This window comes from Felis catus, chromosome A2 (genome assembly GCF_018350175.1).
Source record: "Felis catus isolate Fca126 chromosome A2, F.catus_Fca126_mat1.0, whole genome shotgun sequence".
Classification (NCBI taxonomy): Eukaryota; Metazoa; Chordata; class Mammalia; order Carnivora; family Felidae; genus Felis; species Felis catus.
The window spans coordinates 118,038,568-118,057,442 of NC_058369.1; the positions used below are offsets into that span (position 1 = coordinate 118,038,568).

The following is an 18,875-nucleotide window of genomic DNA, read 5'->3' on the forward strand; positions in this document are numbered from 1 at the left end:
GAAGCCACTGAGTCTTTTGTAACCTAACCTCGAGGATGACATCCCATCACTTTTGCCGTAGTCTATATGTTAGAAGTAAATCACTAGGCTCCGCCCACACACAGGGCAAGGGGAGCCCAGGAAGTCATCTTAGAACCCGCCTACCTCACAGGAATGCCATTTAAAGCCGTGCTTTGCAAAGTAATCCTGATGAAGGAGCCCTTTTCTTCCCCCCACCATCTGTTGAACGTCGATACTTTTTTAAAATAAATATTCATTTCTAAAAAAATAACAAAGGCATAAAAAAGCAAACCCACTGGATGTCGCATAATGTCAAACTGCTATAAAAACTTCTAAACACTTTGGATTCTATTACTTACCTCATGGGGACCAGAAACAAATAGTTTTGTGGATTGGCACCAGTCTCGGACCATCCTTTGAGTAGCAACAATTTAAGGATTTTAATAAATGCAGGTTACTTTTCAAGGCTGTTACAAGACAATCGTTTGTACTTTTCACTTGGCTACTTCTGGATGGTGGGATTCCAGAAATTTTAAAAAACCTGAGTAGAAGTCATTCCTTCTGTTCGCACCCCACTCTCTCTGCAAACCTAAAACTGGGTCTTTTGTTTTGATTAAAGTCAAGAGTGTGTGGGACTGATCCTGAGTCTCCTGTTTAAGATTTTACTGCAAGGTCCTTTATAGGCCCTCCTCGTCACCAATCTGTGAGCTAGAATTAAGGCACTTTGGAATGAAGCAGTCTGACAAATAATATGATTATCCACGTGCTTATTTATTCTTTCTTTATATTTAAAGATTTTTTTTATTATTAAATAATCTCTACACCCAACGTGGGCCTCAAACTCACAACCCCCAGATCAAGAGTCGCATGCTCCACCGACTGAGACAGCCAAGTGCCCCTCCATGCACATTTTTGAAGATGAGGGACCAACCCCTTTCCCAACTAATGTTAGGAAGTTTGAGGGCCCTTCCTGATGCTAGTCTGTTACTCAGATCCCTGAAAACGCTTCTCAAGTGTAAATTCCTCAACTCAACTGAAAACAATCTTTCTGGAGCACCAACTCTGTGCAAGGTTCTGGAAGATAAGACCTTGAAGAGAGCCCCATCCCTGTTCTCACCTGGTTTACAGCACTTCCTTAATGGTCACGTACATCTCTATTTTCCCACGTGAGTACATCCTTTCTCTTGTTTCTAAGTGTGTCACATATCTATATCTAATCTCCCTAATGAAATCATAAACTCACCAAGCAAAAGTATCCATTTCATGTCCTTCAGTCTTCAGCAACAGCATCAGGCAATTTAGTAGGTCCTTGTAAAAACCGGAATTCGGCGGACATTCACTGAGCCCAGAGCCTGAATCCCCAGCCCAGGCACTAAGTGCTGTGAACAAGGCTTCTGTCCCAAACCTCACTAGGCTGGCGATCATCCCTCTTCTTGCCTCTTTGTCACCCCTTAACCCATCCTTCAAGGCTTAAAGCAGAAGCAACTTTAAGAAGTCTGCTTCTGCCCTCCTGGTTCTCAGTGGGGAAAATGAAATCTAGTGTGAACTTTTCACACCGGGCCCAGAAGAGAGAACTATGTCGAGAAAGGGGCTTTTAAAAACAAGTCTTTCTTGCTCAGCTCCTCACACAATTGCCAAACCTCAGTTGGTCATCCCCTTCTATTCTCTCCCTGCTCCAAGAAAGGGAGTGAGGGTTAGTAAAAGCTACTTTTGCAAGGCCCCGTACTGAGTACCATGTGGGCACAGAAGTGAGCCAAACGGGTTTGTTTTTGTTTTTGTTTTTTTTATCCTTAATAATTTACAATGGGCAAATGAGACGTATCCTCCACTATAATACAAAGTGGAATGGGCCAAGTGTTGCACTGTGGGAGAATATGGGGGGGGAGAGATTAATTCCAAATGGTGAAAATTCAGAGGATGTATTTTTGGGGTAAGCCTCGGAGGACGGGTGGCAAATAATGAGTAACACAGAACACTTTCTATGCCAAGTGCTGTGGTTAGTGGTCTGCATGCATCTCATTTAGGGTTCACAACTCTGCTGGGGAAGTGCTATTATTAAAACCACTTTACAGGGAGGAAACTGAGCCACAGACAGAGGGAGAAATTTGTCCAAGCCAGGCTAGTAAGCGGTGGAGGGGAGGATTTGAACTCATACAGGGTAATTCTAGGGCTGGTGCTCTTAACGGTCACTTAAGGAACAAAGGGGACCACGTGGGAAGGTCTAGCAGTGTGCAGGGCTTGCTCAGGAAACAGTGAGGAGTTGTGAGGCTGGAGCATAGCGCCTGGAGGGGTGAGGTGGGGGGTGGGGAAGAACAAGGGTTTGGATGGGATGCTGCTTGATCTCAATGGCAGCTGTGGAATCTATATGTCAAACTCTGGGCTTTACAAAGAGTATTTCATCTGACTTCACCACATCCCTATTGGACAGGTACTATTATCCCCATTTTACAGGTAAGAGAACTGAGGTACAGACAAGTTAAGCAACTTAGTCAAGGTCACACGACTGGCTGATGGTGGGGCCAGGATACGAAGTCAGAGGTCATACTCCCAAACCCACTGCGCCAGCCCAGTGTTCTCCTGTGGGCGGAAGCCCTTTGCATGCTGCCCAGGGTGTCTGCTTTCCCCTAGTTTACATATCCTGTCCCTTCGCACCCACCTCTACCCCTGACCCCCACCCCCACCCCGCGCCTTCAGCTACAGCAGCCAGGCCCCCGGGCACGGGGCTGGGGCCACCTGGTGCCCAGAACAACCTCTGCTCCCAGAAAGCTTTGCGTTCCCCCCGAATAAAGAACCTTTGAGCTGCGGAGCCCCGCCCCATGCGGGCCCCTCCCACGGGCGCGAGCCTGGGGGCGGTCGTGGGCGTGTCCCCGGCGGCAGCGCCCGCGGCCCAGGGCGGAGCCTAGCTGGAGGGGCGGGGCTTGCTTTCAGCGCAGGGCTGCGGGGAAGGCGGGCGGGTTGGGTCTCCGGGCAGGTGGCTCCTCTTCCGCCTCTCCTGAGCCCCTGGCACAGCGCCGGCTGCGGAGGGAGCGTCTTTGTGCCCGGTCCCGGAGCCCGCGACGGCCCCTGCGCGCCCGGGTCCATTGTTTCGCTTCTCGGTCTCTTCCGGGCAGGTGCCCGCAGATCGCCGGGCCCGCACGTGCCAAAGCGGCGGCCGCAGCAGCGCAGGGACCCGCGGGCGCCAGCAGGGGCGTCCCGGGGCGCGCGGCGGGAGATGAAGTACCTGAAGCCGTGGTGGTCGGACGGCGGCGGCCTCCTGCACCTCACCATCCTGCTGAGCTTGGCGGAGCTCCACCTGGACCTTGACCTGGACCTCTACCTGCTGCTCCCGCCGCCCACCCGGCTCTGGGATGAGCTGCTGCTAGCCAGCGGCCCGACGAGCTCCGCCTATGCACTCAGCCCCTTCCCGGCCTCGGGAGTGTGGGGGCGCGCGGACCAGTTGCACCCCAAAGGCCGCGAGCCGGACCCCGCGGCGGAGTCCGCAGGCCGGCTGCTCCGGGAGGTGCGCGCGCTGGGGGTCCCCTTCATCCCCCGCACCCGAGTGGATGCGTGGCTGGTGCACAGCGTGGCGGCCGGGGACGCCGACGGAGCCCACGGACTGCTCGGCGCCGCCGCCGCCTCCTCCGCCGGGGGAGTCGGCGCCAGCGTGGACGACGGTAGCCAGGCTGCGCCGGGGGATGGCGGGGACCCCCGAGCGGCTGCGAGTAGCCCCTTGGACGCTGGGGAAGAGGAGAAGGCACCCGCAGAACCGACGGCTCAAGTGCTGGACGCCGCAGCGAGCCAGGTAACCGGAGAGCTGGGACTCGAGCACGGTGCTGGGGAAGCTGGCCAGGAGCCCTGCAGTGTTGTGACGGACCCGGGAGGGAGCACACCCGCTCTTCTTCCACCCTCAGTCCCTGGGTGGTTGCAGTTTCGGGATCACTCTCGCCTCCCTTTTTTGTGAATCCAAACAAAAGCTGTTAGTGCTGTCGCTGTGGCTTTTGGGTGTTTGAGAAAGAAGTGAGTGAAATCATCCGTTTGTCTGTAGGGGATACCTTTTTCCTGTGTTTGATGGCTGTCAAGGCTAGTTCGGGGCAGTGGAGGGGAGAAGATTAACTGGTGATTTTCTCGCCTACGGTTTTCGTTCAGTACGTCGTGTACACTGAGATGTGTTTTTCCGGAACCTGTGTCCCAACCGGGGAATCCAAAAGTGGCCTTGGCCACCAGGAGGACACGTTTCTCTTTAAGAACTCACTCTCCCGCCTAACGTGATGGCCCCTTCCCGGATTTTAACCCAGTTGCAGTTCGTTTTGCTGCTTGCCTGGATTAAAGAGCCATGGTCAGTGTTCAGTCTGAGGCCAGTTGGTGGACGTCCCGCTGACCTAACCATCCCCAGCTCCTAAAAACCCTCCTCCCTCCTGGAACCTGTGTAACTTCTAATTAGCATAAAGAAAGCATGTGCCCTGACGGTCACCTAGTGACTTAAGTGCCCTTTGGCTTATGGGTTCAAATCCCTTGGGTTAACTTCCTTTTGAAACAGAGCTCGCTGAGATGGACTGATGGAAGTATCTATGTGGTGCTCCCACTAGCTGCTGGAGTCTAAGGACACTTAATTCCAATTTTCACAAAACCATCTTGCCCAAAGTTCCTTCATAGTGACCTTTTTAATTGTCTCTTGGCCCAAATCTGAGTGTTAACGTTTGGTATCGATCAACAGGTGTTCCTTGGATGTTGTTTTTGTGGAGCACAATCTCATGCACAATGGGAACTGGGGTAGACAGGTTTGTTTGCTGCTCTTCAGAATTGCCCGGTTTGTGTAGGCAGTTGCCAGACGAGCTTCTCCACCCTCTCCTAGAGGGGTCATTGTGCCGAAGTGCTTGTGATTCACTGTTATGCAGATCCGATCCCTTCCTCTTCCTGAGGCCGGAACTAATGGGATGGGGGTTAGTGCGAGTCTGGGTGCGCTCCTGTCGAAAACAAAAAGTGGAAGGCTCTTCCCACTCACTCATCCAGTCTCGGCCTTCCCCTGAATCCTCTGCCTCCTAAGGAGTGGTGCCTGGGGCACTGCAACCTTTCCCGATTCTGCAGCAGGGGAGTGGGGGTGGGGAGAGAAACCCAATGCTCCATGCTGTAGCAGATGGCACCCTCCCCCCCCCCCCCCCCCCCCCCCCCCCCCCCCGCTTCATGTCACCCGCCTTGCAAAGCAAACCCGGACCTGGGGAGAGGTGAAGCTGTTCCCTCCCCTTCCCAGCATTACCTTATTTAGTCTCTGCAAACCCGCATTCGGGGAAGCTCTGGGGGCCAAGGCTTGGCCGCACCTCCATGGAGGCCTTGAGCCCAGCTTTCCTAGCGGGGAGAATGAAGTTCCTACGGGGCCGTTCTCCTGGTGTTGCCTTCCTCAGCTAGCACGTGTGGACCTGCTGGACCGCGGCAGCTGTTGGGGTGCCCCGGTGATATGCATCCTGGTGATGATCAGGTGCTGAACATCCTACATTTTCACAGCCAATTCACCTGGATTCGCAAAAACAAAAGAAAACATAAGGAAGTTTGGTTGTAAGCTTGTATGTGTTTGGCAATACCTTTTTTTTTTTTTAAAGCAACCTTGTGAGGTAGGCAGACCGGGCATCCTTCCAAACAATTTGTACTAAAAGAAAATAGAGGACCAGCGATGTTAGGGGACTTGGGTAAAGCCACGCAGTTAATTGGTGCCAGAGGTGCAACTAGAACCAGAGCTTTCGGATCCTAGGCTAACGCTTTATTTTTTTTAAACATTTTTTTTTTAACGTTTATTTATTTTGGGGACAGAGAGAGACAGAGCTTGAACGGGGGAGGGTCAGAGAAAGAGGGAGACACAGAATCTGAAACAGGCTCCGGGCTGTCAGCACAGAGCCCGATGCGGGGCTCGAACTCACGGACCGCAATTTCATGACCTCAGCCGAAGTCAGACGCTTAACCGACTGAGCCACCCAGGCACCCCCCAGGCTAGCACTTTAATTAAGCACTTGTGTCTGTACCCAGGTTCTCTGAACCAGCATGCAGCTGGGATGGGGGTGATGCCTCCCACTCCTGACCTCAGCACCACCACTCTCCTGTGCTGGATTGACTTTTTTTTTTTTTTCCCAATGTTTATTTATTTACTTTGAGAGAGAGCACAAGCCCGGGAGGGCAGAAAGAGAGAGGGAGAGAGAGAATCCCAAGCAGGCTCCTCACTGTCCGCGCAGAGCCCTGTGCAGGGCTCGATCCCATGCACCTCGAGATCGTGACCTGAACTGCAATCAAGGGTCAATGCTTAACCAGCTGAGCCACCCGGGCAGCCCCGGGTTGGCTTTTAAAAGCAGATTGTACCATCCATAATACTGGGGTTACAATTTGAAACCATGACTCTGCGGAAAATGGGCTGGGAAAACAGCGCGGGTTTTTGCAATCCGCAAACCTGGGTTTAGGGATATCACTTACTAATGTGCCCTCATACAGGTTCTTTTAATCATTCCAAGCCTCAGTGTTTCACCTCTCAAGTGGGAGAGTAACACTGACTTCAAGGTTTGTGCGAATTAAATGGGAACAGCATGTGTGAAGTGCCAGCCCCGTGCCTGGAATATAATTGCTGTTCTCTTCTTTCTGCCTCGGTTCTAAACCCACGCTACTTAACCAGTCCCCACTCACTTTGTTTCCTTTTGTCCTGTTTATAAGTCTGAGCTGGTTGTTTGCTTGTTAGGGGGTTGGGTGTGGTGTGTTGCAGCCAGACTGCCTGGTTTTGAATCCCAGCCCTCTACCACTTACAGCTCTGTGACCTTGGGCCAGTTTCCTTGCCTGTCTGGTGCTTCATTTTCCTCACCTGCACAATGGGAATAATAAAGGTGCCCACCACACAGAATTGTGAGAATCAGTTCATTCCGTGTAGTTGGCTTAGAAGTGTGGGGGTGCCTGGTTGGCTCAGTTGGTTGAGCGTCCAACTTTGGCTCGGGTCATGATATCTGGTCCATGAGATCGAGCCCCACATTGGGCTCACTGCTGTCAGTGTGGAACCCGCTTTAGATCCTCTGTCCTCTCTCTGCCCCTCCCCTGCTCTTGCAAGGTGGCTATTAACTTCGACAAGAGAGAGTGTTTTGTCCTACAGGAACAGCAGAGGTTTGTTTTGTTTGTTTTTATTATTTTTTAAAGTTTATTTATTTTTTACGTTTATTTATTTTTGAGACAGAGAGAGACAGAGCATGAACAGGGGAGGGGCAGAGAGAGAGGGAGACACAGAATTGGAAGCAGGATGCAGGCTCCGAGCCATCAGCCCAGAGCCCGACGCGGGGCTCGAACTCACGGACCGCAAGATCGTGACCTGAGCTGAAGTCGGACGCTCAACCGACTGAGCCACCCAGGCGCCCCTAAAGTTTATTTATTTTTGAGAGAGACAGGGAAAAAGAATACCAAGCAGGCTTCCCTCGGTCAGTGCATAGAGCCCGATGTGGGGCTTGAACTCACGAACCGTTAGATCGTGACTTGAGCCAAAATCAAGAGTTGGATGCTTAACCAACTGAGCTACCCAAGTGCCCAGTTTCGTTTGTCTTTAAATAGATAATTTCAGTGGCTTATTTGAGCTGTAGGAGATTCTGGTCTTAACGGTATAATTTTCCATAATTTTTGTACATATGCAAAACTGTTTCGGAGTAGGGGATTTTCCAAATATCAGAAGAAATACTGCTTTGGTTTCACTTCTTAGCGGGGCCAATCATCATCTGAAAACAGAACCTGGAATTCCCCAGGGTAGACCTGCTTCCCTTCATAACCACAGCCATTCACTCATGACCGATGATGCACGTGTTTTCAAAGTAACGCACAGGTTAAACAAAGAATTGAACAGTTTTTGCAGAATTGAATGTGTGAGCATATGTTGGCCTATAGCCAGCCGTCAGCATTTCAGAGAGCTGTCTCCCCTTTGAAGCTGAGAGGCTTGTGGTCATCTCGATAATGGTTTCAAGCCCCCAGGAGAGGGACCCTGTGCTGCGTGAGGGGTTCAGCAGGACCTCGTGGGTTAGACTGGGTTTCTTTGGGTCACAGGAAGAATCTAAGCGTAAAGGAAGAGAAAGAAGCTCCTTAATTGTTAAAGTAAAATTGGTTTTTCATTTCAAAAGCAAAGTTAATCAGTCACCGGTGCCTGGGCAGTTGGAGGTAGAGGAAATCTCAAACACTTACTTGTTTTTAACTCACGCCTATGATACAAAAGTAGTCTTATACCTTCATACATCGCAGTGTAACCAAGTTTCAGAGGAGGCTCTTTGCTTAAGGACGCAGTGAACATTCACCTATGGCCTTACACAGGAGAAGATGGCATAGGGTCACTGTATCAGTGTCCCAGGGCGGCTCTAACAAAGTGCCACCAACTGGGTGGCCTACACGGCGGAAATTTGTCTCCCAGTTCTGGAGGTGAAAAGTCGGAGGTCAAGGCCTGGTTCATTATGAGGCTGAGAGGGAGAGTCTGTTCCAGGCCTCTCTGCTAACTTCTGGTGGTTTGCTGACCATCTTTGGTGACTCTTGGTTTCTACGGTGTCGCCCCCATCTCTGCCTTCATCTTCACAAGACACTCTCCCTGTGTGCACACCTGTAGCCAAACTTCCCCTTTTGTAAGGACACTGGTCGTACAGGATCGGGGCCCACCCGACTCAACTGATTGCATCTGCATTGACCCCATTTCCAAACAAAGGCACGCTCTTAGATACTGAGGGTTATGACTTCAACATGGGAATTTTGAGGGACACGATTCAATCCATTACGCAGTCACCATCTCCCTTTTCCTGGCAACTCTTGGGGCGTTCAGCTTGTTGGGCAAGTAGGCCGCAGCAGTTTCCGGAAGCAGCTGGTCTATGTGTACGATCATTTGCTGCAGGACTTGGTGTGAGCCCATGAGCAAACCTGGGGTGTTTTTTGCTGGCTTCATGTGCAACCAACCCCAAGGAACCTTACTTCAGACTTCTTCCAGTCAGCTTTTCACCTCAATGTGCAGTTTATAGAAATAGCACCCTTGTATCGTTTCCCTGCTGCTCAGCTCAGAAATCAGAGCGCAGGGCCCGGGCTGGGACTCCCGAGGCAGGCTGGGCCAGTGGTCAAGTTTACTTGACGCTGGAGTCAAACCCGAGGCAGGGGTAGCTGTAGATCTCGGCTCACTGCTGACAGGTTGTGTGATCTGGGGCACGCTTTTTAACCTCTCTGTGCCTTGGTTCCCTTATCCGTAAAGTGGGATAGTAAGAGTACTTTAGGGAGTTGTGAGGGTTACATGAGATCATACAAATTAGGGTGGGTACACAGTAAGCCCTCAGTCATGTCTGCTACTGCTGTTAATTCAGCTGGGGCTGTGACGCCCCTGCCCCGATTTATTCCTATTCCTTCTCTTGCCCGGCACAGGTTTCCAAAGCTCACGGTCATCTCTTCACTTTCATCTGGGGAGCGTCCACCAGCTCATTACCTACCTACCAATTCAATCTTTTGTCATTTGAGGCGCCCCATTAGGCTAGTGTGACCCAACTCCCCAGCTGCCCAAGCTGAGCTCATCTCCCACTTAGGTTCTACCTGTGGCCTACTTTCCACCTAAAACTTTCTCCCTTCCTTTTCCCCAGACCGCCCCGTGCTCTCCTGCACCTCACTCTGTCACCTTGGCCCAGAATGTGTCCTTTCATCCCTTCCAAGTCTTTTACTGCTACATTCTCAGACTTCTCTCAACTATCATCACCTCTGCGATAAGCATTTCCTGTTCTTTCCTTTGAGCCCAGCTGCACTGTGTAATGTTTCATAGGTGGGCCTTGGCATCCTCAAGGTGTAGCCTTGGGACTGCAGTGTCTTGAGCTTGGAAACTGAGTCTTCACTTGAACCTGCAAGTAGCACCAAGGCCAGGGTCAAGGGCAGAGGCCGGTGTAGCCCACCTCTGCTGAGCACTCCTCACCCATCCGTCACGTTGCCTTGCCAGAACTTCCAGAATGCCATGAGCTTGAACGGGTCTTGGGTCATTCAAGGCCAGATAGCGCCCCGACCGGAAAGTAGGTCAGATCTGAAATCCTGATAGGCCATCTGACCGTTTAAGGCCAGTTTGAGTGGATGGGGGCCATGGAAAGCCGACTTTCAGGTTGGCGTGATCATTAATCAGGTGGTGAAATTTAGGATTGCCTAAAGTGATATAGCAAGTTAGTGACCTTGCCCGGAGTAGAACAAATCACCACTGTTAAGCACCGAGTAAACCATACCTCCCACACACTACAAAACTTCCCCCATCTACGGCAGTTTTTTGATATGAGTAGCTTATTCTCAAAATCTGGTTGTTAAGGATCTGTGTTAATATTCCAGTACACCTCTGGGCAGCAGAAGCTGGCTGAGGCTCAGACACACATCTGGGTTGGTTTGGGTTGAGTTGCAGATAGTGGTTGGCAGAGTATGGACAGTGACGTAGAGGCAAGGCATGGCCTTTTGAGGTTGGATAGAACTGGCTTCCCATTGGCATCAGGGTTCTTCGGAGAACAGAACCAGTATGATAAATATACGTGTATACATGTGTATGCATGTGTATACATCTAGTTTATTTTTTTTTATGTTCATTGATTTATTTTGAGGAGGGGAGGGGCAGAGAGAAAGAGAGAATCCCAAGCAGGCTCCGCACTGTCAGCACAGAGCCCCATGCGGGCCTCGAACCCATGAGCCGTGAGGTCACGACCTGAGCTGAAATCAAGAGTCAGACGCTTAACCGACTGAGCTGCCCAGGTGCCCCTATATATCTGTTTTAGAGATTTGTTTCAATTGGCTGACACAGGTGTGGAGACTGGCAAGTCCCAACTCTGGGGTAGCTGGACACTCGGGGCAGGCACTGATGCTGCAGGCTTGAGGCAGAATGTCTTCTGCCTCAGTGAAACCTCAGTTTTGCTCTTAAGGTCCTTCAGCTGGTTGGATGAGTCTCACTCCGATTAGCAAGGTAATCTTTTACTTAAAGTCACTTGGTTGACCGTAGCTGTAACCACAAGTACAAAATATCCTGACAGCACCACCTCGGTTAGTGTATAATTGCATAACTGAGTACAAGAGCATAGCCACTTTGACACCTGAAACTAACCATCACACCATCCCAGCTCTGGCTCTTCCTGGGCAACCTCTGTGAGCCTTAGTTCCCAGATTGTAGAAGGGGAATATTAACGTCTTTTGGGGAGAGTTCTTATGAGGGTTAAAGAACACTGTATGTTAAAAGGCTAGTATAGTTCCTGGTGTGCTCATAGATGTCTAACAGATGATTTGCTCTTATCGTCCCTGAGCTGGGGGTCCGATCTCCAGGAAACCCCTGTCCTCTGGAGGAAAGCATCAGACTGCTAGGACATGCTGGGACCTGCTTTGCTGGAAATGGCTGAATGGATTGGGGTTGTGCCATGCTGAGAAGATCAGGCTGAGGGAGGAACATGATGGGCAACTCAGATATTTGAAGAGCTGTTATGTAAGGGAGGCCTGGAAATTGTGGAGGAGCCAGACCCTGAACGTGAAGGCTCATCCAAAGGAAGAACTTCTGAGCGTGTCTGGGTGGCTCAGTTGGTTAAGCGTCTGACTCTTGGTTTCGGCTCAGGTCAGGATCTCATGGTTCGTGAGATCAAGCCCTGCACTGGGCTCTGTGCTGACAGCGTGAAGCCTGCTTGGGATTCTCTCTCCCCTTTTCTCTCTGCCCCTCACTTGCTCTCTCTCTCTCTCTCTCTCAAAAATAAATATATAAACATTTAAAAATAAATAAATAAAGGAATAACTTTTGTTTGTTTTCAGGTAGGCTCCACGCTCCATGTGAGGCTTGGACTCACAACCCTGAGATTAAGAGTCACATGCTCTACCAACTAAGCCAACCCGGCACACTTTTCTTAGCCTTTATTTTTTAAATTTTTTTTTTTTTAACATTTATTTATTTTTGAGACAGGGAGAGACAGTATGAACGGGGGAGGGTCAGAGAGAGAGGGAGACACAGAATCTGAAACAGGCTCCAGGCTTTGAGCTGTCAGCACAGAGCCTGACGCGGGGCTCGAGCTCACAGACCATGAGATCATGACCTGAGCCGAAGTCGGCTGCTTAACCAACTGAGCCACCCAGGCTCCCCTCTTATCCTTTCTCTAGAGTGGAGTTTCTCCCAAGGTCATCCAGTGACTGCGTCATTTACTAAGTTGCTTGTTAAAATGTAGATTTGGGGGCCCTCCCCTGATGGGCCGAATTAGAGCTTCTCAAGTGGGGCCTGGGAATCTCCAGTTTATGGGACCTCCCGATGATTCTTAGGTTTCTTAACCATGGCCTCCCAATAGCCTCCCTCCGCCCCCTCCCCCCAAATGGAAGACCTGCCTGGTGTTTTTTTTTTTTTCCCAACGTTTATTTATTTTTGGGACAGAGAGAGACAGAGCATGAACGGGCGAGGGGGCAGAGAGAGAAGGAGACACAGAATCGGAAACAGGCTCCAGGCTCTGAGCCATCAGCCCAGAGCCCGACGCGGGGCTCGAACTCACAGACTGCGAGATCGTGACCTGGCTGAAGTCGGACGCTTAACCGACTGCGCCACCCAGGCGCCCCCTGCCTGGTGTTTTAAAGCTGAAGCCAGATCTCTCTAGTTCCTTGCTGGAGGGTGGGGGACTAGCTTGGCAAAAAACTAATAATGAATGCAGAACTACAGTTGACCCTTGAGCAATCAGGTTCAGGGTTCTGATGCCACACACAGGCGAAATGCCTTGTGTAACTTTTGACTCCCCCCAAACTGAACTGCTGATGGGCTACTGATAACATGAAGAGTTGATGACATATTCTGTAAGTTATGTGCATGACATTCTGTATTCTTACAGTAAAGGAAGCTAGAGCAAAATGTTAAGAAAATCATGGGGAAGAGAAAAAAAAACTTTACGGTACAATGCTGTTAAAAACTCCACGTATCAGTGGACGTGCGCAGTTGAAGCATGTGTTGTTCAAGGGTCAAATATAGCTCATGCATGAATGCAGTTGAAAGCTCGTGCTTAAGTTCTAAAGCAGGCAAAGCCAAGGTAGAAATACCAGAACAGGAGAGAACTTTCTGGGCAGGTGAAAACGTTCTGTGTTGCAGTTAAGATGTGAGTTAAGTGGGTGCCTCCATTTATTGAAATTGTACAGCTAAGGTTTATGCATTCCTGCCTATGTAAATCCTACCTAAATACCGTGCTAGAATAGTTTTGCATGGAGGGATGGAGATACTGATGATAGAAGAATGACAGAGTGCTGATAGTGGCTGAAATGGATGAAGGGTACATTACTATGTTCTGTTTTCTGCTTATTTTATGTGTTTGAAATTTTCAGTAGTAAAGAAATACAAACACATTATGCATTTTGAGGCCCACTTGGCCTGTCTTGCCTGCTGGGGTAATCATTTATTTATTCATTAAAGAAATGAATCGTAAATGAATTTTTTTTCTAATGTTTATTTATTGGGGGGGTGGGGGAGGGCAGAGGGAGAGGGGGAGAGAGAGAGAGAGAGAAAGAGAGAGAGAAAGAGAGAGAAAGAAAGAAAGAGAGAGAGAGACAGAGAGAGAGAGAAAGAGAAAGAAAGAAAGAAAGAAAGAAAGAAAGAAAGAAAGAAGAAAGAAAGAAAGAAAGAAAGAAAGAAAGAAAGAAAAGAAAAGAAAAGAAAAGAAAAGAAAAGAAAAGAAAAGAAAAGAATGAATCCCAAGCAGGCTCCGCTCTGCCAGCACAGAGCCCGATGCGGGGCTCAAACCCACAAACCACGTGAGATCATGACCTGAGCCAAAATCAGGAGTCAGACGCTCAGCCGACTGAGTACCCAGGCGCCTCTAAATGAATTCCTATTGCCTACCTCACCACTCCCCCCAGCCCCTCAGCCTGCACAGAGGGGCTGCTTGTATGGGAAACAGCTCCTTTTAAAACCAGAGCCTGAAAAAAAATAAAATCAAAATAAAATCAGAGCCTGTGCGCTGGAGCTCATACCCTGTGTCATAGGTGTGGAGGCTCCTATTTAGAAACACTGTTATTTTTACACCTGACTTCTAGTGGGCAGTCACATCAAATAACTTCGTTTCAGCCTTGGGGAGCATTCCTGCCGGTTGCTTAGCTGCCTCCCTGCCATGTCCAGGGGCTTCAGAAATGAGTTTAGCTTCTATCTTGTGTTATTATGGGAAAATTTCAAGTATGTATTACAGGTGGAGAGAATGGCTACCAGGGCCCAGGGTAACGGGACTTCCTGTCTCTGTTATCTGGCTTTAACAGTTACAGTTCATGGCTGGTCTTGTTTTGTCTATTACAGTCCCCACCCTACCCCCAGACTTCATTTCTTGTGATTCCCCCGGCCAGTTCCCTGCAGAGAATTCTCAAGAGAAGAGAAACAGCCCATCTTTGTTCCTGTCTGACTTTTTCCACTACCTTCGCTGACTCAGAAAACCTTCTGTAAATATTTCCGCATATATCCCTAAAATATAAGGACCCTTCTAAACATCACCGGCGCATCACCATTAGCACACCTAAAAAAATCAACTGTAATTCTTCAATAATCACCAAATTTCCAGTCTGTATTCAGGCTCCCCCAAACGTCTCACGGGTAGTTTTGCCACAGTTGGTTTGTTGGACTCACGATCCAGACGAGATCCACACCTCCCACACCTCGCATCGTAGCCAGCCGGCCGTGTTTGCACGGGAAGGTGATAGACACACGGAACGTCGCTTCCTGGTCTGGAGTCAGCCCTCCCCACGGCTGCTGCTCTCATCTGCGTGGCGCGGAGCGAAGCAAGTGGACGCCAGCGTGGGCAGTGGTGTTGCGGTCGGGGCTCTGGCAGGAAGCACAGTCTACCCTAGGTGGCTCAGAGGAAGGGACTTCATGAATGATTTCTTATGGGAACAGATGGGGATGTCAGAGGACCCAGAGACTTCCAAAGGGGAAGGGTTGAAAGTTTCCGAAGCTGAATGAGGAGGGGGCCGTCATCGACGATCAAAGCGAAGTGCTCTGGCCTTTCCTTTGTTCGCTGTCCAGACTTCCTGCTTCTGCCGTCCCACTGTTGAACCCAGCTGGAAGCCAGCCTGCCCAGAGTTAGCAGGGGACAGCTTCTGTGGGCACACACAGATCTGGAGGGACAAACAAGAACTAGTGCAGGGGCTAAGATCCGGCCATGAAGGACAAATGCCTGCAGCCAAATCCTGGTTCTGTCACTTAAAAGCTGTGTGACTTCAGGCAAGTTGCTTAACCTCTCTGGGCCTCAGCTTCCTCCTCTGTAACAGGAGATAACAAGAGTACCTACCTCTGAGCAACTTAAATGAGATCACGTATGTGGCGCCTGGCCCACAGCGAGTGCTCAATAAATGAGAACTATAATTATTATGAACTGCTATTAAAAACCACCCAGGCCAAATAGAACACAGCCTCTCTTTATCTGGCTCCTCGTTTCTCTCTAGACCTGATGACTCCAGCTTGCCTCCAGCATAGAGACAGGCCTCAGAATTCTTTGGCCTTCACCCCTCTCCCTCTGATGTCATCCTTCTCGTAGGCAGCACACTGTTCTTTGTCTTTGAAGGTCCATCCAGCCCTAAAGGTCAAAGCAGGTCTCAGTCGTTCCTCCCCCAGAAGCATAAATGAAAGGCCCAGCTAAGCCAGCTGGGACTGTTCACAAAGACTTTTTTCAGGGTCAAGCTCTGCATCACAGTATTGAGGTCCCAATACATTATAATAAGTACAGGCTTGGAAATCATGGTGCCAGTTATCAGGAACTTCAGGGATTTAGCAAGAAGAGAAAAGCCCAGCTTTGCTCCTCTCTTCCCCTTCCCGATACCTCCACTGCCTCAGAAAATTTGCAAGACTCTGCACCTTAACATTGTTGGCGGGGGCGGGGTGGCGCGTCTGTGTTGCTCAGTTGGTTAAGCGTCCGACTTTGGCCGTGGTCGTGATCTCGCAGTTAGTGGGTTTGAGCCCTGCATCCGGCTCTGTGCACACAGCTCGGAGCCTGGAGCCTGCTTTAGATTCTGTGTCTCCCTCTCTCTCTGCCCCTCCCCCGTTTGCACACAGTGTCTCTCTCTCTCTCTCTCTCAAAAATAAACATTAAAAAAAAAAAGAAACATTGGTGGCACAGGTGAATTATAGCTGGAGGACAGGTGTTGTAAGTTTACAGCCCATCAGGAAAGAAAAGATCCAAAGAATTATAATTTTTAGATAGAATAGGATAGATAGAATAAGATAAGTGTCATAAGAGAAAGCCCAGAAGCCATGGCGTTTTAGAGACAGAAAGACTTGAGTTTTAGCTTAGGGGCCCAAAGTCATAAGGTTGTGGATCCATGGGGAGGAAGAGACAAGTCCCCTCCTAGCAGAGGACTGTGGTGGAGAGAACGTTTCTAGCAGGTGCCCGTTCAGTCCAAGTCATTGGACTTGTAGAAGTGTTGAAGTGCTCCAGCTCACAAGTTTACGGTGGCTTCCTATGGCAAGTGTGGAAACTTTTTTTTTTTCTTTCTTAATTGAGTCCCAGCCCCACAAGAGTAAAAATCACCTACACACAAATAAAAAGTAACTTAATGATGGGTTTGACTTACCCACTCTTTAAGAGCATGGACCATAAATCTCCAGTATATACAACAGTACTCGTAAAACACATATGCTCTGTGTCTCAGCCCCATGTCACTGAGTTGAGAAAAACAGGAAGAGAAGAGAGCAAAGATGATAATTACTGGTACCAGGGTCAGGTATGGCTTTCTCTTGACATTCTGATGGAGTTGCCAGCAGTTAGTAATTGCAACTCTTGAGAATGAAAAAGCGGTAGAAAGGAGTCGTAATTAGTATAACATCTTAATGTACAAAGTGCTTTTTCTCACCGAATCCCTTAAAATGTGTGTTAGAAAATATCCTTCCACTCCACAGACAAGGAAACTGAGGGTCATAGTAGCCCAAGGTCACACAGCTGATAGGAGTAGGATGAGCCTTTTTACTCGGCCATTTTTGGATCTGAGCCCTCCTTTGGGCTTTTGAGATGCCTTGCAGGCTGTGCAAATTATATTTCAAGTGCCATAGGCCTTTTTTACTTTCTAAATAGAAATGTCATATCACATCCTCTACCCCTCCCTGCCTAGAGATCTGGCCTCCCCTTTCTTCCCGCCAAGAGAAAATTGCTAACTGTGCTGTCACAAATTGGGTTCTCTGGGGAGGGGACTCTGAGACCCAAGTTTAGTGTTCAGGGTGATTCCAAGGGAGTGACTGTGGGCGCTACAACTAGGGAAGGGGGACAAGAAAGTGACGGGGCAGAAGTCAAGCTTGGTGCAGCCTCAGGAAACTAGCAGCTTCCGGGCTGACACGGCTCGTCACAGTTGGCCAGGCCTTTATACCGTCCCTGGTCAGCCTGGGTTACACAACTGGGTTACACACTGACCCGGGGAAGATTCTTCTCATTCATCACTTATCATAGCACGTTTCTGTTCACTTTCTAATAGCTCGCAGCAGCTGGCACTTGAATGTGTAAGTGAAGGAGCAGCTAAGAAAATACTGAGTGCCCGAGGCTGTGCGGGTTCAAGTGTGTCTCTTCCCTAGGTCTTTGGAATCTTATTTGCCATCAAGATTCTTGATAGTTAGCAGTCTCCTCTGTCGTCCTCTGTCACCCTCACAGAGAGGGTGAGCATTTGGGACAGTCTTTGTGCCTGTTGTCCAGCTTGTTAATAGCACCCTCCTACCCTTTCAAAAATGGACTGGTTTGGGTGCTAAATTGTCTGGCCACTTACGGATAGACCCTCGGAGAGGCAGAACTGGAAAGGGCCTTCTCTGGAGACTAGGTGGTACTCAGCACTGAAGTGAAGCAAGCCCTCCACGTCTCACCGCCTGCCTCTCCCGCCTCCCTCGATGTGGCCAGAGAGGAGGAGAGACAGTACCTGCGGGCAGCACAGCTCAAATTCCTGCTCCGACCTTGACTTTCCTCCCTTGGCTCCCCTGGCTAGCTCCAAATGCCTCCATCCTTAGGAGTATTTGCAAATCCTCTCACACGTAGACTCCGCCCCCAATTTGAATCTAGAGCCCCGCCTCCACTGTCTTCGCGTCACCACCTGCTTCGTGGGTACATTGAGAGCCCCAAGATCACTGCTGCTAAGGAGCTGCGTTTTTGACCTTTTAATTAGCAAAATATGTTTTTAACGTTATTTATTTTGGGAGAGAGAGAAAGCAAGAAGGCGAGCAGGGGAGGAGGAGAGAGAGAGAGAAAGAGAGAGAGGAAGAGAGAATCCCAGGCAGGCTCTGTGCCGTGAGCGCAGAGCCCCACGTGGGGCTCCCTCTCATGAACCACGAGATCATGACCTGAGCTGAAATCAAGAATCTGACGCTTAACCGACTCAGCCACCTTTTAATTAGCAAAGCATTAAGAAAGTGGATATGTTCAAATACCACCGATGATGATGTAAATCAGCCCTTTTGGGAGGGTTGTTTGGCATACCCCATGAACGAAGTTGAAAACATCATCAGCACGATTTATTTAAAAAGTTAAAAAATACAGGGGTGCACCCCTACTTGGGATTCTCTTTCTTCCTCTCTCTCTCCCTCTCAAAATAAAGTTTAAAAAAAGTTAAAAAATATTAACTGGTGTGGGTAGATTTCAAGAATTCTTTCAAACTTTCCAATAGGGAATTCTATTACATAAAGCTTCCCAAATCTCTTTTTTCAAAACCAGCACAACAGTGATACCAAGACCTAAAAAAATAGATCAAAGAAATCTAAGAATTACTCTTACGCATGTTCATGCAGAGTATTAAGTAAAATATTAGCAAGAGATACAAGAAATGTGGATGCAAAAAGCATTTTTTAAGTGTTTATGTTACTTATCCATTGTTGCATTAACAAATTGTCCCAAATTTAATGGCTTAACACAACAAATATTTATTATCCCATGGTGTCTATGGGTTAGAAATTCTGGGGCCCCTTGGCTGGC

The 18,875-nt window shown here is 49.2% G+C and overlaps 1 protein-coding gene and 1 long non-coding RNA gene across 3 annotated transcripts in view; one reads left to right on the top strand and one right to left on the bottom strand.

The window, feature by feature from the left end:
- Positions 1 to 2,913: 2,913 nt before the first annotated feature.
- NFE2L3 (NFE2 like bZIP transcription factor 3) overlaps positions 2,914 to 18,875 on the top strand; it is a 31,677-nt gene continuing 15,715 nt past the window's right edge. Inside the window, exon 1 of one of the 2 annotated variants that reach the window (XM_023250448.2) lies at positions 2,914 to 3,781. In XM_023250448.2, the coding sequence (XP_023106216.2) occupies positions 3,212 to 3,781 (570 nt within the window). In that variant the 5' untranslated portion in view covers positions 2,914 to 3,211. The remainder of the gene's footprint in view (positions 3,782 to 18,875) is intronic. The other variant, XM_019825057.3, reaches the window with a different exon arrangement.
- On the bottom strand, positions 4,622 to 15,371 carry LOC109497496. The gene is made up of 3 exons (XR_002153744.2): positions 14,491 to 15,371; positions 5,234 to 5,487; positions 4,622 to 4,943 (listed from the first exon to the last, which is right to left on the bottom strand). It is a non-coding gene; the product is annotated as an uncharacterized LOC109497496 (long non-coding RNA).